The sequence below is a fragment of the Jatropha curcas genome, chromosome 11 (assembly GCF_041381405.1).
Source record: "Jatropha curcas cultivar XTBG-Jc1 chromosome 11, XTBG_Jcur_1.0, whole genome shotgun sequence".
NCBI classification, from domain to species: domain Eukaryota; kingdom Viridiplantae; phylum Streptophyta; class Magnoliopsida; order Malpighiales; family Euphorbiaceae; genus Jatropha; species Jatropha curcas.
Genome location: NC_143161.1, coordinates 8,783,161 through 8,807,201, shown reverse-complemented (window position 1 = coordinate 8,807,201; position 24,041 = coordinate 8,783,161). Strand labels below are relative to the sequence as shown.

The following is a 24,041-nucleotide window of genomic DNA, read 5'->3' as shown; positions in this document are numbered from 1 at the left end:
CTAAGAAATATGTTGAACTATTTTTTGAGACCACTTCATTATATAAAAATAGAATTAAGTACATAAGAAGTAATATAGCAAGTAATTTGTACAATAAAATATAATTCAAATTAACTACTTATATTTATTTTAATATAAATAAACTTATACTTTAATATTATATAAATAAAAAATAAATATATAACGAATATAGTCAACGTACAACTCACGTCATATCAAATACGAGTCATTATAAAAATATAAAGATCGTAATTAACTTTATTTCATATAAAAGTCAAAATTATATCCTAAATCAGTGATTCTAATTTTTTCTGTTTCTTCCAAAATAAAACTATTGATCAATCCGTTCCCCACGCGAGAAACTTACAGAAAGTACATACACCACATTGCACTTTTCTCCGTCATGTTGACATTTATACTGAGCAACAAACTGCGACCAATTCAGTGGGCGCCCAATAAATCTGTCTTAATTCAACTCTGCGCAGACCTTTAAATGTCTAAAACTTGTTAGCGTTGAACTCGTTTTCTCTCTTTTGATCCGCCTTTTCCTTCTTTTTCTTCCTTGCCAAACAGTTTAATTCCTCAATTGCTGAGATTGCAAAAAATTGAAGCAAAGCTATAATTTTGTTTTATGGAGTCTCGTAATTTTCTCGCGCTTTCTCTTTGTTTCCTCCTAATTTTCCCTTGTTTGTCCATTAAAATCCCTGGATGGCTCGGAGAAAACAAAATGTAAGTCTCTCTATTTTTTATGCATCTGCAAATAAAAGTTTTTTTTGTGTCTTGTTATGTATGCATACTATTTCCGTTTGTTGTGGTTTTTAGGCGTGGATCGGTTTTACGATTGAAGAAAGGTGTATTTTCTAATGCTTTTGATCCCTCTCGAGTTACTCAACTCTCATGGCGTCCCAGGTATCTGTATTGCCATGTGTTTATAATTTGACGCTGTATGGAGGGGATTTGTATTTTAACTTATTTGTTGTTATTTTGAATTTTGATCTTAATAGGGCTTTCGTTTACAAGGGGTTTTTATCTCATGATGAGTGTGATCATCTCATTAATCTGGTTAGCATTCAATTTTTTGTTGCGTAAATCAGTTTCGGATTTTTAATTTTGACATTTCTGATTTGCAGATGATTTAAAGATTAAGCTGAGTTTGTGATTGAATTTGGAGGTAATTGGATGTAATTTAATATTTCTTGATTTGTGTTGATTTTTGGGTGAGTAGGCTAAGGATAAGCTTGAGAAATCAATGGTTGCTGATAATGAATCTGGAAAGAGTATAGAGAGTGAAGTGAGAACAAGCTCTGGCATGTTTCTCAGTAAAGCTCAGGTATGTGGAAATTGGTTCTCTTTCTTGATCAGTGGTGGGTCATTATTGGTGTAATATTGACTGCGAAATTGATTAATTGATGTCTGCATATTATTTTGCAATATTTGGGAGTCAGAGTGCTACAGTGATTGTAAATAAGGATTTATTGGGAGTTAAAAGATATAGAACAAAGAAATTTGATATGATTTTAAGAATCTGAAGAATATAGTAATGTTTAGAGTATATTCAACTGGGAACACATGATTCAGTTAGTGTTTATTGAATTGGAACAGCTGAACATGGACAGAAAAAACTCTTTTGTGAAACTTCATACTTAAATGTCATGTGCAGATTACGTTGATATCCATCCTCATTCTTAATAGACTTTTATAGCAAAGGCAGCAATAATCCTGTGGCTGATGTTTGACCTCATAAAGTTTTTAATGAGATTTGGATTGTATCATATACTCTTTTGTATCTGTCAACTGAAATTGACTGGGCTGGATGTGCTAACTATTCTTGATGGCTGCAATTTCATTGGCAAATAATCCAATGTCAGTACTTTTATGGCACTTGTCTTGTGGAGGATTAACTAGTTTCATACATTCCCTTTAATTCTGTGATGTTCTTCCTGATACGAAAGTTTTGGTGCTGTATTTGCATTTGATATGGTAAGACTGTCTCTTACAGCATTTGGGCGCTGGAGGTGGGAGGTGAGGGTATCTAGCATAGGATGGTAGAAAATGATAAGTTTATACAGACGAGTAAGTCATTCACTGGAGACATTCCCTTCGTTTTCTACTACATCCTACAAAATCAACTGTTAAGAGTCCAACAGGATTGAGGTCTTGCCTTCTCTCTGCAAAGTCTAAAGCAATATGTCTTCGATTTTTGTAGAAGGACATGACAAATTGAGAAGTTTTATTCATGATGAGACACATTTTGGAGAAGATTTTCTTTTAAATCAGTTCCCAACCCACCAAGCCTTCATTAAATGACTTCAACTGAATCAATCGTGTTTTTCAGTAATTGCTTGTCAGGAAATTTTTGTCGAAAACATTCAAATTTTTAATTGATGGTTCTTCCTTCTTAAAGAAATTTTATTCGTGATGTGTAAGTTGGAAATTGACATGTTATCCCCGTAAAATCTCATGTAATTCTTCTTGGTTCAAGGGATCTGTGAATTGTTTGGAGGTCAGCATGCCAATGACTTCTTTGTGTTTGTTCATTAACATTATCAATAGATTAATTTTTAAACTTGTTGGACTTGTTTAGACTCGTAATGTACTTCAAAACGATGTCATGAATGCATTTGTTACTAGGCTCATTTGTGAGTTTAATTTATTGTTGATATAGATTGAGTTAACGCCATTGTCTCACATAAAATGAAATTTAAAACATGGAGGATATTTGCCTTTGAAGACAGAAGTTTCTTTTCCCATGTCTTATAAAAGTTCTGCATGAATGCATATGAGAATATATGATCTGAAACTATAAACCTTCGATTGCAATTGTTCTAACCTTTTGGTGTTGGCTAAGTTTATGTAATTGACTTGGTGAGGATCTCTTGAACTCTTACTCCACTAGGCTTTAAACCTGCAAGTGAATAATCAGTTTAGTTTGCTTTAAAAATAAGCATGATAAGTTTCACCAAATCAAACTTGAATTGGGACAAAGCATGGCCCAACTTTTCTTGCTTGTAGTTGTAATTTGTAACTAATGAATGGCCTTCTTATTTAATTAACCATTTCCAAGTATTTTCTATAATTTTTCTTTCATGAACTGAAGTAACTTGTATGATTACCTAAATAATTTGGAACATCAGAGACTAGTTCTAGTTTTTGTTAGGCTTTCTTGCTATCCATGTCCATTTAGGTTATTTGTTGGTAGCATTGTCTGATAAGATCAGAAAAACCATATAGTCTGTGTTACACATCTAATACTTTGAAATATTACTAACAAGCTCTTGACAATTTCACCTTCATTAGCAACACCCCATATTATTCTTCTAATATCTTAGCTGGTTATATGCTACTTATCAAATATCAGCACCATATATCTCATGAGCCTTTCCTTCACTATGAGAACTCTGTACATATTCATTCTTATCATTTTTACAAACATTGGATGATAAATGTGACTGTATAAAGAAATAACTTGTAATTTCTGAAGTACTCTATGGTAACCCCTTGAATTTCTGAGGCTTAAATGGTGTTTTTTATTTTGAAGGATGAAATTGTTGCTGATATTGAGGCTAGGATTGCTGCATGGGCTTTCCTCCCAGAAGGTATTTTTCATGTGATTTTCACTGTTTGTGACTTATATGAGCAAGGATTTTTGCTTCATATTTTACTTTTCTGATCAGAGAATGGAGAGTCCATGCAAATACTGCACTATGAGCATGGTCAGAAGTATGAACCCCATTTTGATTTTTTTCATGACAAGGCTAATCAAGAGCTGGGTGGCCACCGGATTGCAACTGTACTGATGTATTTGTCTGATGTTGAGACAGGTGGAGAAACAGTGTTCCCCAATGCAGAGGTACAACTTCTCTGGAGTATAATTTTCTGATTTTCGTGTTTCTTTATCCTTTCTGTTCTATCTCAAACCAACTATAAATTGCATGTCTTCTACAGGTGAAAAATTCTCAGCCAAACGATAGTAGCTTGTCTGAGTGTGCTAAAAATGGCTATTCAGGTACGATTTTTGAGATGTAGTCTCAATTCTGAATATTTAGTTATAATGTTTAACCTCGAATGTGCTGTAGTTAATGTGGATTGAGTCACATAGTTATACATACACAATCTTTTCACCTGGCAGATGCATGAATTAATTTTAGATCCACTTTGGATTCTGTTACCTTCAAGCTTTTGTTTTCCCCTTGGTAGAGAGTCGTTCTGTTTCCTCATTTATCATCTTCAGCAGTCAAATAGCAAATTGCCTATCTGTGTTAGAATTTTTTAGGTGAAGATTATTTGATCGGTTGATCATGGTTTGTCTGATCTAAAAATTTTCTTGTGCCTTTTTCTCACCTTCTGCCTTCATCTGTTGCAACTCAATTCCATATTATTTGAGGTGTCAACTATTATTGTTGTGACTAAACTCACTCAAAACTTTTTTGCAAGTTGCATTTAGTAGAGTTTGGAAGATTCCTTTATAAAATAAAAAGGATTGGAGCTCTGATTTCAAAACACTGCCATTGTGGCATTAATTTCTCCAATCAAGGAATCTGGTGGATGGTTACGATGCATTTCCAAAGCCTTTCTATAGACTTAATAGATGTGATTCAGTTATGCTATATTTTTTAGTTTGTCATGCTATAACTGTTAGCTTTTTGATCCCCTTTGTACAGTTCCTTATAAAGTCAACTATATATGTCCTTACAGTAAAACCCTATAAAGGCGATGCTTTGCTGTTCTTCAGTCTGCATCCTGATGCAACTACTGACCAAAACAGCTTGCATGGGAGCTGTCCGGTTATTAAGGGTGAAAAGTGGTCTGCAACCAAATGGATTCACGTCAGGTCCTTCGAGAAATCTCTGAAGCAGCACGGACAGGATGACTGTGTTGATAGGAATCCGAACTGTCCTATGTGGATGAAGGCAGGTGAATGCAAGAAGAACCCTCTCTATATGGTTGGGCAGAACGGCTACTGCCGGAAAAGCTGCAATGAGTGCATATCCGCTTCCTAGGAAGTTCTCTACCCAGTTATTAGTTTTTTGGTTCTTTTACACAGACAGGATCCATACATTAAAGCTGTAGATACTAAATGGTTGTTCTGTCATTGCATAGTAGTTGAGACACATCTTATACGAAAAATTTCATTAATGAAAGTGTCAAATTTAAATAATTTCTTCCTATTTTTATCTTCTGTCATCAGAAGCATGAATGTTCTTGTGTTGTTTGCAACTTTTCTATCATGCAATAGTCCTGCATATTTGGTGAATCTAATAAATTCTTTCAAAATTAATTTTTCGTGTTACTTGAAAAAAAAAATTCCCGAGGTTCGCCTCAGTATGCATTATAGTCCTTAATGTTCTAAAATTGGCAATTTTAGCCCTGAGATTTATTATTGACTCGGTACTTAGTTATTATAAAATTTTTAATTACTCCCTCCATTTCTAAATATTTGTAACATTTGAGTTTTCTATGTCCCTTGAGAAAATCATTCAACTCGTCAGAGTTAACAATAAATTGTCGTCAGAGTTAACAATAAATTGTTGAGTGAATTGTTCATAATACCTTGAATTTGTACAAATTATAATAAATTATCGAAAAAGTGAAGCAATCACTATTGGTCTTTGTATAATATACAAAGAGTAAAAATGAAAAAAGTAATTTATTATATATAAAATCCGCAAATGTGACAGATATTTGGGAACATAGTACTTCCTCAAAATATGACAAATATTTAAAAATGGAGCAAGAACATTGTATGATTAATTCTCAAAATGTTAAATATATTAATCAATTGCATTTTAGTCTCGAAATTATTAAATTTCGACATTTTAATCCTGCAAACTCCTTTAAAATCTTGTACTTCCTCTTTGCTGTATTTCTTGCAAGGAATAAAATTGCTAATCTAGCATTATTAAGGGCCAAATATACATTACGAAGAATGTCAAGGAACTTTTAGCAATTAACCTTCTTTTTTTTTTTTAAATTCAATTCTGGCTTTTTATGGGCCAAAATAACACTGCGGGCTACACAACAGTGGGAGTAGCCCTTACCTTGGTTCACCAAATCAGTGAAAACAATTATGATCGAGAGGTCTCAAACTCAAAATCTCTCACTCCTCATGTAAGTGAGAAGACTAACCAAACCACCACCTGATTAGCAATCTTCATTATTTTTAGAAAAGAAAAAAACAAGATTCTGCTAGAGTAGACACCTATTATGAACCTAACCCACAAAGATTCAAAAATAACAAATCTCACTGGAAATAACATCCTGAGATGATGCTGATATATTATTATGGTGTGAAAGTACATTTGTTTGTGACACAGACAACAAATAATTAAAAAAAAGAAGAAAAAACTATATATTATCATAACTAATTAACTCACTCAAAACGAACTTGTAAATGAAAATCCAAGCACATGTGGAGTGAAAGTCATGTCAAAATTATGTTTTTTCCAAGAGAAAGATGAAAATAATCATGCAATTGCTGCTAATTTGGAGGCAATTGCATGCTTTTCATGCCTCTTCACTAGTTAAACGTTGGCTTTCAATCTTTTTTTTTTTTTCTTCTTTAACTTTTATTAATTACATTACGCTATACATGTACTTAAAACTGCTATAGATACAAAAAGCTTGGAATTGCATCACCATTACATAACTAATAATCATTCTCTTTCTTCTTCTTTTTCACCATTTTTGCTCAAATGGGAAGACCTCCTTGCTGTGATAAATCCAATGTGAAGAGAGGCCTTTGGACTGCAGAAGAAGATGCTAAGATTCTTGCTTATGTATCTAACCATGGCATTGGCAACTGGACTTTGGTGCCTAAGAAAGCAGGTCTTTTCCTTTCTTTTCTTTTCTTTTCTTTTCTTTTCTTTCAGCAGAACTAAGGGGATGTTTGATTTAGCCTAGACCGGACTAGAATCTTGAACTTAAAATTCTGAAGTGAACTAAAAGTAACCCTAAGATTTAAGGACTTCATTATTTTTGGGGGGTTAGTTTTCTTTTTCCTTTTTTTTTTTTTTTTTAGTTTTCCTTGGAAATTTCACAGTATAATACATTTATTAATTATATATGTGGTTGAATTTTTGAGTTCAGGGCTGAATAGATGTGGGAAAAGCTGTAGGCTTAGGTGGACAAATTACCTGAGGCCTGACCTCAAGCATGACAACTTCACTCCTCAGGAAGAAGAGCTTATTATTAATCTTCATAAAGCTATTGGTACCAGGTTTTGTTTCCTGCACTTCATTTCTTTTTTATTGCCTTTCATTTCCATTTTTCCTTTATTTTATTTTTCCGTTTTTACTTATTTGTTTAGATCTCCATTTTTCCAAGCAAGAAACAATTTTTTTGTCTGAACATCATTCAATTCACCTTTTTTCTTCCAGTTTCTTGTGAACTTTTCCAATTTACTTTCATTAATTTGTTTTGTCTTGTGAATATCTTTTTCTATATATTTGTACCAGCTTTTTTCTCTATATACTATTATTAGATGAGAAAAAAATTTACCTAAACCGGGTCTATAACTCCACTTACCTGGATTGATGACCGGATGTAGATGCTCTTAATTTAAAGACTTTAGAAAAAGTGTGTAAAAAATCACCTATAAAAATCATAACAAACCTAACTACCAACTAGACAATAGACATACAACTGTCTTAACTAACAACTCATTGAAGTCATCAATTTTCTGTTACTAATGCAAGTTTAATGACAAAACAGGTGGTCCTTAATTGCAAAGCAACTTCCAGGAAGAACGGACAATGATGTCAAAAACTATTGGAATACTAAACTTAGAAAGAAACTTACCAAAATGGGAATTGATCCTGTAACCCATAAACCCTTCTCACAAATTTTATCTGATTATGGTAAAATTAGTGGAATTTCTTCAAACACTACAGGAAACCAAGTTGGTTCTTTCACTAATAATGCCTTAAACAACAGTTCTAATGATGTGATTATGATTTCCAAACCAGAACCTTCCTCTTCTTCTTCTGTCTTAACTACTACTGGATACTCATCAAGCTCTAACCTAATGAAAAATGATGAACTTCGAGACAGTTTTATTATGCAACCTCATTTTTACAATGAAGTAAGCTCTTCTTGTTCATCATCTTCTTCTCCATATCCGCAACTTGCAGTAGTAACTCCTTCTCCCTGTTTATGGAGCGAGTTTCTGCTAAGCGATCCAGTAATATCTGCAGAATTTCAGCAGCAAGAACAGGATACATGTAATGGAAGTGGAAATAATGATGATGATCAGTTTTTTAATGGAAATGGATATGGAGTAATTAATAGTAATTATCAAGGAAATAATTGTGGTGAGGCTGCTTCTTCATCTTCTGCTGCAACTTCATTTGTGGATGGTATCTTGGATAAGGATAGAGAATTGGGTTCACAATTTCCTCAGCTTTTAGATTCTTCTTTTGATTATTAAAAAATTTTTTTAAGAAAAGTAAGAGAAGATATTGTTTTTATAAAATAGTAGTTTAGAAGACTTTTGATAGATTAATTCTTAATAATTTGCAGACTTTTTATATGAATTTATATTTATTTTAATATTAATCTATATGTTTGTGTTTATTCCGGGTAAGTGCAGAGATATATGACCCATCTCTTAATATTATTGATAGATATATTATATAATAAAAATTTTATTTTTGTCCTTATATTTTTACAAAATTAATTACTTTGTTCTTGTATTTTAAAATCATATTATTTATCAGTGTAGTTTGAATCCATTAACGATTTAAATTTCAGATAATGGAAGTATAACTTCGCTTAATATAAACTACAAAGATAAAACAGTATAATTTTTAATATGTAAAAATAATATAGTTTTTTTTTTTTGAAAATGCAAAAATAAAATAGCTAATTATGCAAAACGTAGGGATAAAATCATTTTTTTTCCTTTTTTGTATATTTAGTGAAAAGGAAAAAAATGAAGAGAGGAAAATAAAGAATTTTAACTCCCTTATTTGGAAAGAGGAAAAAAATAAAACTATTACTTTTCTTCCAAAATTTTTTGTTCAAATTGAAGAAAAATAGAAAAAATTGTAACAATATCCCAATGTACACCAAGCACAAGTAAAGAACACAAATTTAAAAAAAAAAAAAATTCCTTGCTCTCCATTTTCTTTCCTTCCTCCTTTTATTTCTGAAGTAAAGTGATACCACAAACAAATAGATGGTCAATTACCTAAAAGATAGCTCTAAGACCAGGGGAAAAAATAAGAAATTATGAAATTATACAGTGAAATCAAGTGATTAATAGTTCTGTTAATACCTAAATATAGTACTAGCAACATTAAAAATGTGTGGTCAATCACAATTCTATTATCATTATGTGTTAAACAAAAATTATCTACCCATTTATTAATTAATTATCTGCTAATCCACTAGTTAGAGTCTTGGAACTTTTCTAGTTATATACAAAACTTCTAATCTTTTTTTTTTTTTTTTAATGTAGGATTAATAAAGTGGTTGAGAATTATCCTTTTTCTCTCTCTTTCTTCCAAACTATATAACTAATTTTGACTCCAAAACAAAAAACGGTTATGTTAGTTAAAAGAAAGGGGGGAAAAAAGGATAAGCAAATAGAGAATAACCCAACAAATAAAAACAATATGAGTAGCAGTACATTGCAGAGGTCATCGGTTTCTTTCAGACGGCAGGGCTCCTCTGGACGCGTCTGGGACAACCTTCAAATTGATCGGAAAACCAGTGGGCCGCCGTCTGGATATTTAGGCACACCGCCAGGTCCAAGCCAAGATTTACTCTTGAAAGAGGAAGCATGTCATGAAAGAAGCATTAGGGAGATTAGCAGTTCCAGTTCTTCATCTTCATCCTCCGCCTTGGCTCGGATTTCGCCTTCTAAACATGAAAATAAGGATCAAAGGTGCAATGTCTTAGGAATTTTTAGGCGCTGTGTAGGGTCTTCTGCAACCTAGTGTTTTTTTTTTTTTCCTATTAATTTTTGCAATTTTTTCATTTTTGCCGCCATAAATTTTGTAAATTCTCCAGCAGCATGCATTTTTTTGGATATTTTCATTTGCCTCTTGAGTTCAGTCGTCTCTTTACATGAAACTTGTTATTTTTTGCCATTGATCCATGAAATTATATTCTTGGTGACTCATTTACCATTCTGCACCATTTTTTTAAGGACATTCTTAGAAAATCTATTCAATTTTTCCTACTGTTCTCTTTTCCATATTACAAAAAATGAAAACTATTCAGCAAAATGGATATTAAGTAAGGATGATTTTATAAATTAACAACACATAAATTTAAAATGGAGTTTTTAGCAGTTACATACATAAATTCTGCAGGCATATCATATGCTTACCAGACAAACGTAATGGATTGAGTTGGACGAATTGTCTTTATTCATGGTTAAGTTAATTACGGACTTCCTAGGTAAACCGCCAATTTTGATTTGTGTATTTATAAATTATTTGAGTTAATCTAATTTAGTTCTTTAATTTTGAATATAAATAATAATAATTATAAGATGCACTGTTTATCCATCTTATAATTCTTGTATGCCTTCTTTTTTTTTTTTTTTTTTTTTTTTCCAGAGATTTCAACTAGCACTATTGAATTCTTCTTATCAGCAATTTTAATTACATTGTTATTGTTTTTTGCTTTAGTAGAAACGTCTTTTTTTTTTTTTTTTTTTTTTTTTTTTTTTTTTTTTTTTTTTTTTTTTTTGAGAAATGTTGCTATTGATATTCCTTACAGGGTCACTGTTCTAAGAAAAATAAACAAATTGCAAGATAACATAAAGCTAACATCCGTAATATCCCATGTCTTAAAGAACATGTTGCAGAAAGCAGATATCCTTAAAACAAACAACATTCCAAACTAGTTGGAGCCGGCTATATGTCCTTAAAACCATAGAACGTTTAATTGCATCATACTAGATTGAGAAAAAATGAGTACAGCAATTATTATCGGAATCATAAAATAACACAAGTCTGAATTGTTGACGCACAATAGTAAATATTTCCTGTCTTTGATTTCCATTACTCTTGGACGCAACTATACACTCAAGTTAGTATCTATACAAACAAATGAAGGCACTCAAATTAAAAATAGAGGCCACAAGATATACCTTTCAACTGGCAAATGCACCAGGAGTAGGTTATGAAATATGGGAAAACGAAAGAATTTGTGTCTCACATAGGTTTTTGTTGATCAAGAAACCTTTCAGTATAAAGGCCCTTGCTAGATTGCAAAAGGGCTTTTCAGCACCCCAATTGCTGGTATTTACGGTGGTCAGTTTCTTGCAGACGCACGCAACATAACATATGCTCTGGCAAGTCCTCAGCTTTGTATCCCTGTTTAAAAATTATAAGATAAAATCAGGGCATGCATAAAATTGAAGTTCAAACAACAATAACTTCGCCTTGCTTGCAATCTTTTGATAAAAATATGTACCTGAATTGTCAGGCCAAAATCCAAGATGCAAAGCTTCAATCTGTCAAGGAATGCTTCGAAACCTTTTCTAGAAATGTAGCTAAATCTATGCATATCCAAATCAATCTCAAAGTAGTTTTCTCCCTGCAAGAATATTAAAAATATAACACAAGTAAGAATTATTTTACCTTCTTATATTACTTTACCCTCTTAATAAAAATTGCATGGACTTCAATGCCATGGAATTAATATAAAAACTGTACTTTATCTTGTCCTTCAAGTCATGCAGGACTTCAATGCTAGAAAATTTGTAATAATTCTGCCAACAGTCAACTATACAATTAGCCCTAGAGAAAGAGCAGTTTCCTCAGAAAACAATAATGATATTCTTTTTTCAAGATTTCTTCCAGTATTGATGTGATAAATTTTGCTGCAGTTACATTTATAGGTTCCATTAGTATCATTGGTTACATTAGCAAAATTTTTGGTTATTAAGCATTCCTAGGTTTCTTCATATGAAGGGGACCCCATGGAGATTAGGTAGAAAACTTATGCTCAATTCAGTAAATTTAATCCAATCACGAATCTGCTAGAAGTCTCATAATTCATAAACACGGAAATAATAAAGAAATAGATGATGCTTGAGAAATACTAAAATCCATATGACCATCTAATATGCTATTACTAGTTCGGAAATAATGCGCTAAATCAGGCCAGGATGCTTGGCACGTAAAACACTCTACGTATGTACATGTTGCATCTGTCCAGCCCAGCATATACAGTGAACATAAGAATGAGATACATTCTCACTGGATTCTATCCAAATAAAACACATGGTTCTAATTTTTTTTTTTTTGTTCATAAAAAAATAAACTATAGTTCCTAATAGTTTTTTTTTTCCTATAAGTAAAAGGTAGCTAAAAAGGCATGCATCACGCTGTTCAAGAAGATTGTAAACCACTTAATAATTCCTACTGATCCCACATATTCTTTTAGCTAAGGCTAATTAGTCAAAAGTAGTTCAACAAAACATCAGAAAAATAATTCTGAAGATATTGGAAATTTACCAAATAAAATTCATGTTGAGGACGTGACAGAACAGGTTTTTCATTGTAAGCATTTATAAGCTTCTTTTCAGCAGCACTTAATTGAAGATCCTCTGCATTTGCCAGTCGACCCAAAATTTTTAATCTTTCCCTAAATGGTGCAATTGTATCAACTGGGAAACCTCTAACCCTCTCCACTTCATCATTAATTAACCTCTGTAAAGGAAAGAAACACAGGACAAAAGCTCCTTAATAAACTTCTATAATAATGAACAATAAGCATGCACAAAAGTGGAGACACAATTCTTACACTGATATTCTCTCGGAAATGAGAGGGAAGCTCTTTTGAGTAACTTTCAGAAACCTTAAAATACATAACCAAGTTCATTCCATCTCCATCATTTTCACTTTGAAAAATTGCAGCCGGATACAAAGGCACCTGTAGGGAAAATAATTCATGTCATATTGAAGATGCTTTAAAATACTTGACACGAAAAACACCTTGGCATTCCTAATGGGCAAAGAACATTTTAGGTTTAGTGCTTTAACAAGAACCACACTTATTTACAGCGTCTCTGCATTAGCAATGGGTATAATGTAATGCACTATATCAGGAAAGTGCATTTCTCTCTCTCTCTCTCTCTCTCTCTCTTTTTTTTTTTTTTTTTGGTTATCAAATACTGATGGGATGTAGAAGTAGTAAACTCAGGCAAAAAAATGACTTTCAAAATTACCTGAACATTTACAACAAGGATAGAAGGGACTTCCTCAGATGCACTCATTACAGGAAGCTCCACAAATCGAGCAACATGGTGAATTTTCCTTGGGGAAAGGAAAATATCAGCTCCAAATGGATAAAATGCAGCACTGCTTGGAGCATGAACTTTCTTCTTATCCCTATCAAACAATTAGAAGGAAAACGATATTAAATTCAGCTCCATAAAAATAAGATAGTGAAAGTTAAAAACTAAAATAATTGTGGATGCCATCTACATGATATTATGCTATCAATAAGGCAACATTGGCCCTATACTTCACATATAGGTAGGCATTTTTTCCTATCTGTGGTTCTTTTAACTCACATCCAAATTTCAGATTAAAAATAATAATGCAATACAAATGTGGTTCCAAGAAAGATTCTTACAGGAGATTCAGAACAAGACTACTAATATTATCCAATTGCGAAATTGAATATTAATTAGGGTGCTGTCCATAAATAAATGTTATGGACGAAGTTGAGAACGGTTACAAATTAAGATAAGAAGAAGGTATTTATGACATATAGAAGTGAAGTAGGAAGGATACAACAATGAAGGGAGTCAGCTTCATATTATGGTATAGATATGATTTAAATACCTTAAATAATGATTGCTCTCACCTGAAATAGTTCTGTCCTCGTACTTTGAAAGTACTTGGCTCAATAGGTGACCAACAATTAGGCATCTTCTTATCTATAGGGCAGTATGGAAGTGAAGAACCAGCAATTGGTTTTTGTCGAAGTGCCTTGGGTGAAACTGAAACAGAAAAAGGACAGCCCATGAGATGTCATTTAAATTATCACATACCAATCAATAAATATTTTTAAGAGCAACCACCCTAAAGCACACAGCATTGCATCAGAGTGTTGAAAAATAAAAATAAAACATAAAAATTACATTATTTTGCTACTATCTCAATTACATTCTATTTTTTTGGTCACATTAATCCTCTGGAAACAGAAACAGGCTCCTTGGCGCTCAAATATAAGACTAAAATTACTTTACAAGTTTCCACTGACTACATTGCTTTGTTCTCGGCATGCTCGTCGACAGCTAAAGAGGCACAAACCTGCTTGAACATTGTAAAGCTAAACCTTCTCCACTTTTAACACAAATGTGCAATCAGTAAAAAATTGTTAAAAGGGCGATGTTACATTATGCGCACTTAGAGTACTTAAAATTCAAATCAATATAAAAGTATAAACATAGAAAGGTATCAAGAAACTCACTTAACGTCGGAGTAGCAAGTCCTTGTCCTTCTCTCCATTTAAAGGAAAGTTTAAGAGAAGGTTTTCTTCTAGAGATGGGTGTGCCTCCAGGACTCAATGATCTTTTCTTGTCAAGGGAAGCCGAAGAGGGTACAGTTGAAGCAAGGCAAGGCAAGCAAGTATTTTGAAGAATCCCACAATGATTACCCTCCTCCATTACATCCCCTCCAACCCCACCATTTCTAACTGTACCCTTCACCTCCTCTGCGTCCTTTGATTGAGAATTTCCCTCGTTAGCAACCTCAAAATGGTCTTTGTGATTAAAATCTCTTGGAGATGAAATGCTCAATACACTTTCAGTCCCAATTACTGAAAACCCATCTGAAATTTAACCCATAAAAACATAAAATTTTTATCTTAATCAATTCAAAAACAATAAATTTTTGCAGCAATTTCTGCAGTAAAATCACAAACCTTCATGAACACTATAAAACTCATCTTCCTTTTCAGATCCAACAACTGAAACAGCATCAGACCCAGCAGCATCGATGCTTCCTGTTCAACAAAACCACCAAATCAGAACCCATTACTGGATTTCAAATTAAAAAAGGAAAAAACAAAAAAAACAAAAATGTACCCTGAATAGCAAGATTGGTGTGAAAACGATCTGATAGGTTAACAAAATCAGCCTTATCAACTTTACGAAAAGAGACCCGCCTTTTAACTATTCTTCTCCTTCTTCTAGTATTCTCATTCTTCGTATTCTTCTTTGATGGTAAACAAATACATCCCTTCTTACCCTTTGGTCTCGAAACACAAGCTCCCATTTCCCTGCCTAGAAAATTATCAGAGCTTCTTCAATAATCAAATAGAAAAAAGAAATACTATCCGGTGTGAAAGTGAAACTAAAAAAATGAAGAAAAATCTAATTCTCTTGCTTTACTCGTCTACTTGGATTCTAAAACAGACGCGGGGCCGAGTCCTCTCTGTGATGCTTTGAATAGTGAATCCAGTAATTATTAATGATTTTGTGCAAGGAGGGCTGTAGTTATTTTTTTTATTAGGAATTAAAAAAATAGTACTGTATGAATATAATAAATTAATAGAATAATATTCAATTTAACTACGAAAATGTATGTTTTATTAAAAAATTAAATTTACAGACCAATGTTAATGAAAATTTTCTATCAAAAATATTAATTAGAATTTTTGATTTAAACATAACTACATCACTAAGTGAAAAAGAATAATATTTAAAAATAACCTTTTTAATTCTAATCGGAAAGTTAAACCATACACAGACACAAGATTCAATTATATTATCTGGCAAAATCATTTTTGATTTATTTAAAAAAAATCAATTCTTCAATTTTAATTCTCTTTAAAAAGTTGAATAGACTAAAATCACCAATTATTATAATAAAATTTCATTTGATTTTTCAGCTAATTTAATTTCATTATTCATCTTGTTATTTTACTTTCAACAATCGATCGATTATTTCATTTGGGACTTGGGAGTATACGTCATTCGATTTTATTTGGTCATTATATTTTTAGCATTTGATTATCTCAATTGATGTTATTTTAATTTATTTTAATAATAAATCAAATGCTATCCTTAATAATATATTTGAACTAATAGAAAATCAAATTAATAAATATTTTATTATCCTCTCTCATGAGTGTTAATTAGCTAAAAAATAAGCCAAAATAAAATTTCTAATTAAAAATTCCTAATAAAATGGATTAAAAGGACAAATTGAATATTATTAGCAAATTAATTAATCTAAACATATTTTATAGAAATGATAACGTGCCAAATCGACATTGCGTATTTTGCGTTGTTGAATGTAAATAAATAAAATAAAATAAGATTTCAGAAATCAGAACAGTTCCGTAGGGTACAAAATCATTGCAAGTAGGTCCAGGTTGGTGCCACGCGCTCCTATTCAGAGATTTAATCTCACGATTCATTTTGTTGTTGGTACATGAATAATGCGCCTTGAATTTACCGTTGGATTAACAGTTAAAGCGCGTGATAAATGGGAGTTGGTGCCACGGCAGAGTATTATAGTATTGGCTTGGACTATCGGGGTCCCACTTAGGTACCTTTAAGTACCTGTACATTACCCCACTATTCGATGATTACGTGTTAATCTTTTACTCATTTGTTACCTACAATTTACTACAAACCAGTGATCGTACCTGTACCCACGTGTAACGTAGGATGAGCTTATATTTGTTTCGTATGGGATTTTGATGTTTGTGTCCGTGGTGCGTGTGTCGGCATCCAGTACGCGTGTCCGATATTTTCCTGCTTCTATTTGGAAGCACGTGTAATTTTTATGGACACCCCTTTTTAAGTTTTTCCTTTCTCTATTAGGAAACACAGTGCTCCAACTTTACATTTATCCTCTGTTTGAAAGACTGGATTTTAAGGGGAGAAAGAAAAAATATAGAAGGATAGTAATTTTCACCTATTTGGGAATAGAGTGGAAAATAAAGAATGAAGAAGTTTAAATGTTATTCTCCTTCTAGAAAATTTCACTGTTCAATCTGAAATTATAAAAATGTTATGAATTGTCCAATGTTTTTAAAATCGGACCGGAGACTGAACCGGTGTCATTATTAGGTCGTAGTTGGACCGGACCGACTCAATTAAACCGGATTTTTGAGGATTCTTTATTTTGAGTTTATAATTATTTAGCAATACTCAAATAAAATTTCTCAAATACAAAAATTGTATGTTGGCTTATAATTTTATACCACAATTCATAAACTTTAAAACTAAAAAATAAATAGATATTTTTTATTTTTATTTTAATGATTATTATCAATAAAATTAAGAAGTATATTGATGGACAATCTTATAATAATAATAATAATAATAATAATAATAATAATAATAATAGTATAATTAAATTGTAAAATTATTTTTACAATCATTATTATATATATTTCAAAAATAATATTCTTAATTATGATATGTTAATTTAATATTAAAATTTCTATTATCATTTTTCAAAGTAATTACTATTTTTTTATTGAATAAATAGAAAAATAAATTTAAAAATAAAATAGTTTACTTTTCATAAATATTAATGTAATTGATATTTAAAAAAATTAAAAATTTATCAATTAACTAATATGATAACTATTGTAAAAAATCTATTGTATTTATTGAAGCCATAAATGAGTTTATTATTTTTTTTTTTAAATTTAGTATGTATCTTTTTATCCATTTTTAAGTTTTTCTAAGAAACTCTACTATTTTAAATTATTTGTACAAGTCCATAAGTAACTTTATACATATGCATGTGATTGTAATTATTATAGATGGAGACAACTTGGGTAAAAAAAAATTTAAAAGGTAAAAAAGTCAAAAACTGGGTTTGACTAGTTCAATATGGTTTTCCAGTTTTTTGGTTCAAACCGGTTTTACTAGATTTTACAACTGCTAGGTTTATATGTCAAATTGGACCGGACCGATTTTCAGTTCACAGTTGGAACGGTCCGGTCCGATTTTAAAAACATTAAAATTATTTTAATTTTAACTTTTTATCATAACTTCACCTCAAATTTAAATTATGACAAATATGTTGTAATGATTTTACCTTTAAATTAAGGGTAACATTCAAACTACAATTTCACTCTAAATTCAAACTTTATTTTATTTTATTTTTCTTCCAAAATCTAAAACCTAATTTTATGTTTGGAAAAAGGGAGAAAGTAAAATATGGGAGGAAGTGAAATAAGTGTGTAAAATGATATTATTCATTTTACTTCCTTATTTTACACTCATTGTTTGGACTGGAGTAAAATAAAGATGTAAAATAATTTTATTTTTATATTATATAAGAATAGTAACTTTTCGCTCCGTTTCGGGAGGAAAATTGTACAAAGTAAAATAAATTTATTTTACACATTTTTTAATATTTTCACGCAAACCAAACAAGCTAATTTGAAAATTCCAATGTATTTTCACTGCCTATTTTACCCCATTCATATTTTCCATCCATCCAAACAAAGCATAAAACCTCTCTTTCCTTCCTCCACGCGTGGTTATTGGTGAGTTCTCATTGGTAGTCACCCATTTTCTTTTTTTTGTTTGTTTTTTTGCAAATAATTCTCATATATGTATATAGATCTGAATTATTTTCGCTAAAATATTAGGATTTATTGTTATCAATGTCTTGGAATTTTGTTCTCTGATCTAGTTCTAAGTTATTGTTATCACTATTATGGTGATTTTGTCTAACGTATTTTATTATTTGAATAGTTATGCAAAAAAAAGAGTAGATCTCATCTCAAATAGAAGGAAGAAATTTAAAGGTAATTAAATCAAATTTGTAGAAAGAACATAAAATCAAACAACAGTCATGAATAGCTACCAAGTGGAGCAAGTAATGCTTATGACACAAATATTATACGTTGTCAACTCAATCAAATATTTCAAATTAAGATTGTGTTGTTTTTATTCTTTTTAAAAGCGGTTTATTATTATACTTCTAATATAAAAATATAGAAACATATTGATCTATATCTTATATATGTATATAGTTTCCACTTAATGAAATTTTTAGTTTGATTTCTTCTCAAAAAAAATCCTATTTTAATAAGGAAACTCTAAATTTGTCACGACCCGATTCCATGGGCCGGACCGGCACTAGGGCCCAGGTAAGCTTAAGGCCCCCGAGGCCCGTAGTCAGCCTGAAACACTAGAATCCAATATCTCGGTATAAATTTCAACATTCAGCCCATATGATTATGAACAATAAACCTCAATATTTTATTATTTCTCGGCCCAAGTTTATCTCCTATAGCATTCTAAAGTTCGGGCCCAATTTACAATACATCACATTCTAATATGGACTTACAGGATTAATTTGTCTATGTTAATACACAACTAAATATATGTAAATTTTTACAACTGCGGAGTCACTAACTGTTTGGTATACATGGCTTTTTTATACACATAATTACATAGTAAAATAATTATGGCACTATAAAAATTTCTCTATTGCCCTGCGCCGAAGACACATAGCCTAAATCGGATTAAAGAAAAACTTACTTCCTGAAAATTCAAATAAGACATGTGAGTTTTCTAAGGAGTAATAATTATTGCACAACACACGCAGTCACACAAATATGTAAACATTTCAATCTAGTCATTCGACTAGTTATATGCTCACGCAGCCAGTCACACAAATGGCACATACCAGCACTCACACGTAATGTCACCTTCAAGTAATCAAGCAAGTGGTAATTAGTCAGTGGCACCACCTGAAACCCCAACGAGCCGTCCTCACACATGGCTCGCCCTCTCGTACATGTGCACCAGGGAGCCGATCCCCCATACGGCCAACTGGTCTAATCCTCACTGACCAGTCCTCTCATTGTTTTTCTACTCTCTCGTTTCTTTTCCATATCAACAGGAGGCAACCCGGTGGTCTCCATCCAATCTAGATCATCAAGTGCTCACAACAGGAGGCCACCCTGCGGGCTACAATCAAATCTAGATTATCAGGTGCGCAACAACAAGTAGCCATCCTGTAAATCCCCATATAATCTATATCATCAGGTGCACAAGGGGGCGCCGATCTCCCATTTTCCCGGCCGACGGTCAAGTATCATATCGTATTCAGGATCCATATCACAGACCGTCCTCACAAACCCATGGTGGTCCACTTCATCCCAATTCCACACAAACAAAGCACAGCATTTTCACAACACAATTAATCAAACATTGCAATCAAATGCAGACATATTGATCAGTTGGACATTCATTCTCAAATGCAATTAAATAGCTAAATAATTACCATTAACAACAAACAACAACAATAAAATCAATGATAAGAATAAACAGTAACAATGAAAATAATTAAATACTTAAATAATTAAATGAATAATAAGGAAAATAAATAAATAATTAGAGCACTCTGTTTATTATGCATTAGGTTATAGAATTAATCTAAATAAACTTTTTAATTATGTTATTAATTAAAACTAGTTCAAGTTCTAACGAAATTTCGGCAGCACCTCCCCTATAATTTGGACTATCCACCTGTTTAGATAACACAGTATTATTATATATTTATCAATCAGTACACACAGCCCATCCATCGGGCAATCAATCAATTTAAGACCCCATCCTCCTCCCAAAACCACGATATCAACGCTCAACCATTAGTTCACAACAATTATGTTTCAATGATAATGACAATCATTATTTACATCATATAATTATAACTAGCTAGTATAGCTAATTACCAAACAAATGAAAGCTTTAATACATACATAATCAAATAAAACTTATATCAGTAAGTTAATTTCAATTACTTTCATTTCTTCGTTCTTGCTTAAAGCTAATACGTCACATTTTTTTTTATACCTTGGTTAAATTTTATACTAGCCAATAAGAACAAATGCTTCAATTAATTATAATTCAATTAGTTTTTTTTTATCCAATTAATTATATATATAATTATAATTAATTATAAGTAGCTCGACTCGCCCTTATATATATACTAATATATATATATATATCAATTCTTATAACTAGTTTATCTAAATGTTCTCAATTATTCAAATTAGTTGTTGTTCATCAAAATAGGTCATTCTCAACCTAGCTCGTATATGATATATGAATCAATTCATTCAAATTTTCAATTTAATTGACTAATGATCACTAAGTTTAGAATTTATACCAAAATAGGAAATTGGTCTTAGAGCATACCAATTGAAATTCAAGCGACGATTCCACGATCCTTGCGAAGAGAGGAACATTCTGTCCCTGGTGCCTCGCCGGAGACTCGCCGGACCGCCGCCGCCGCCGCCGTCCACGGTGGCCGGAAAAGTTGGGGCCACCCAGAATTGACCCTTCTTCACGCCACCCCACTCAAATTTCATCGAGGAGTCCGTTTTTGATGTCGGTTGTGCGAGGTTGGCCCTCCATTTGGCTGAATTAGTCCGACAGTAGCTTGGTGCCGCCATTAATGGTGATTTCGCCATTTCAAGCTTTGTAGCCGGAATTAATGGAGGAGAAACACTCACAAGGTGGAGGTGACTCGATCGACGCCTGCCTTTCGTGTTGACGTTGCCGGAATTGCTCGATCTCGTCGGAGATCGAAGAAGGAGAATTGTCGATGGAGACAGTCCCGCTTCGCGTCACTGGAGACTCTGCCAGTGTGGAAGGAGGTCGGAAAACGGACCAGGAGCTCTAGCGGAGACGATCGCCATCTCGCTCTCGTCGAGCGGTGGCCGGAAACGGAGGGAGAGGGTGGAGGGAGGCTGTCGCGCGCCTGCAGAAGGAGAGGAGAAAGAAAAGAAAGGAAAAAAAAAGTAAGGCGGTTTCTAGCAAACTCTAGGCCATTCCGGTTCGATTCAAACCGGTTTGGTCCGATTTAGTGGTTTGGTCTCATTTCGCTTGATTTTCAAGTTTTTCCCTCGGTTCTCGGATTATTTGGGTGGTTCTCGACAAATTAAACTGATTTTCGGGCCTGATTCAATTTATTTTAACCGTTTAATTCGGTTTCATAATATTTTCTCCATTTACTCAATAATTATAAAATTATTTATAGTAACAATATTTGATTTTAGGATAATGATTTTATATATATTCATAATAGATTAAATTACGGGGTTTCGTATTATTCTCAAAAATTTTAACCGTTTACGATTCAAAATTTCTTTTCGATATTTTATTTGGGCTTGGGCCTGACTCGTAAAATTTTGGGCTCGAATTGAGATTGTTTGGTATATATATAGCCCATTAGTTGAAAATCGAGATTTTTGATTTATTAAAAATTCGAAAGTTTTCAAAAATAAAAATTCGGGGTGTCTCAAAATTACTAGAAAAGAAGTAGTCAAAATGAGATAAGTTCGTAATAAAATGAAACATGTCGCAATGGCTTCATAGAAGAGGTTCATGAAATACATCATTTTGCTTAACCAACCCTTTGGTTTAAATTAACTTAACATGCAGACGTCGTAATTTCTTTTTTTTTTATTCAATAATTTTTCCATAATTTGTATTTGGGGTGTTTGGAGATTTAAGGTTGTTTTTGGAATGCACCATGTTTTCTCAAGTAATCCAAGGTTTTGCTTGCACGTTAAAATGAGATGAAATTTTGAATTTAGAGTTTAATTATGATTGTATATTTGCATAATTTGCTTTATTCGAACTTATCTCTTCTTGATTATTTATTCTTTAATAATCTAAAATTTTTTCTATTAAAATAAGATAAAATTTAAATTTAGAGTGTAATTCAAATTAAAAAAAATTGACTAAAATTATAAAAACACCCTAAGTTTAGGCTTTTTTTTGTCCATTAACCTTTTATTTATTGCTTCACTATTTTCCTAGTTATTATCATTTTTTGATATAATGAACTGGCAAATTGTTTTGCACGTTTTAAGGTAGGCATGGCCGGTTCAGTGAACCGCCGGTTCCGGTTCACTGAACCGCCGGTTCGAGATGTTTAAAATTTTGAACCGGAACCGACCCTTGAACCTCCGGTTCCGGTCCGGTTCCGGTTCCGGCATGGTTCAGCACGGTTCCGGTGAACCGACGGTTCAAATTACGGTTCCGATTCGGTTCCGGCATTACGCAAATTTTTAAAAAAATAATAAAATTTTGATTCCGAATTCATGAATAAATAATAAATTTAAAATGTTTAAATTTTATTAACTAAATGAATTATTATAAATTTTAAAAGAAAAACATCTATTAACTAACTTAGAACTATTATTACATTAAATTTTCAAATTTTGCTAATTTACTAAAATAAAAAACTATAAATGGAATATAAAATTAATGGAATGAGTTGGAAATTATTATTTTCAAATACTAAGAAAATTATTTAAAAAATCAAATGAAGTAAATTTATGAATGGAAAAATTTGATATTAGAGAAAGAATTTGGAATTGGATGTAAAAAAATAAAAAATAAACAATAGATAATTCCAACATTAAGGAAAATAAAGCAATAGAAAAAATAATGAACTATGGAAATTTGTGAAAATTTTAATTGAGAATAAGAGAAGAGTTAGGATATAATTGATTATGAAATAAAAAATCATCAACTCATCATATGTATACATGTGTCTCATTTATTAGTTTTCCAAATTGTCCCTTATATAATTTAGTAAATTACAGTAAATAAATAAATAAATGATTAAAATGAATAAAATTTATTTACCAAAAAATAAATAAATAACACCTATCATATCAAAAACTATCCGTTACACTCTTTTTTTGTACACTTGAAAGTATTTTTTTTATATAAATCAACTATTCATGTACCATTTTTTATATAAATTAAGTAAAAAAATGTGTATTTTTTTCACAACTTTTTATAACTTATATACCATTTTACTTCTCTTCACCATAAATCAAATCAACTACAATAAAATCAATTGATATAAATTTTTTTATAAAAATTTTAAGCTATAATTTTTTGTGTATCCGGTTCGAACCGGACCGGAACCGCCGGTTCACCGCCGGTTCCGGGCCGGTTCCGGTTCATATTTTAACATCCACATGAACCTTAACTGGCCCTTGAACCGCCGATTCCGGTTCAAAATTATGAACCGCCGGTTTCGGTCCGGTTTCGGTTCGTCTAC

At 31.9% G+C, this 24,041-nt stretch overlaps 3 protein-coding genes and 1 long non-coding RNA gene across 4 annotated transcripts; 2 read left to right on the top strand and 2 right to left on the bottom strand.

Annotated features, from left to right (window-relative positions):
- Positions 1–340: 340 nt before the first annotated feature.
- On the top strand, positions 341–5,158 carry LOC149492507 (putative prolyl 4-hydroxylase 7). The gene is made up of 8 exons (XM_089716624.1): positions 341–729; positions 823–909; positions 1,005–1,062; positions 1,226–1,330; positions 3,539–3,596; positions 3,675–3,850; positions 3,946–4,006; positions 4,696–5,158. Exons 1-8 carry the CDS (start codon positions 632–634, stop codon positions 4,998–5,000), a joined length of 948 nt encoding a protein of 315 aa, XP_089572750.1. The 5' UTR covers positions 341–631; the 3' UTR covers positions 5,001–5,158.
- A 1,438-nt stretch (positions 5,159–6,596) lies between these two features.
- On the top strand, positions 6,597–8,594 carry TDF1 (Duplicated homeodomain-like superfamily protein). Its single transcript, XM_089716309.1, has 3 exons — positions 6,597–6,825; positions 7,087–7,216; positions 7,711–8,594. The coding sequence occupies exons 1-3, from the start codon at positions 6,693–6,695 to the stop codon at positions 8,423–8,425; spliced, it is 978 nt and encodes a 325-aa protein (XP_089572435.1). The 5' UTR covers positions 6,597–6,692; the 3' UTR covers positions 8,426–8,594.
- Positions 8,595–10,870: 2,276 nt separating this feature from the next.
- On the bottom strand, positions 10,871–15,411 carry LOC149492505 (uncharacterized). The gene is made up of 9 exons (XM_089716308.1): positions 15,056–15,411; positions 14,893–14,973; positions 14,440–14,799; positions 13,831–13,966; positions 13,187–13,349; positions 12,763–12,891; positions 12,474–12,668; positions 11,428–11,550; positions 10,871–11,327 (listed from the first exon to the last, which is right to left on the bottom strand). Exons 1-9 carry the CDS (start codon positions 15,243–15,245, stop codon positions 11,235–11,237), a joined length of 1,470 nt encoding a protein of 489 aa, XP_089572434.1. The 5' UTR covers positions 15,246–15,411; the 3' UTR covers positions 10,871–11,234.
- A 3,772-nt stretch (positions 15,412–19,183) lies between these two features.
- Positions 19,184–21,714, bottom strand: LOC149492504 (uncharacterized). The gene is made up of 2 exons (XR_016318727.1): positions 21,155–21,714; positions 19,184–19,463 (listed from the first exon to the last, which is right to left on the bottom strand). It is a non-coding gene; the product is annotated as an uncharacterized LOC149492504 (long non-coding RNA).
- Positions 21,715–24,041: the final 2,327 nt, after the last annotated feature.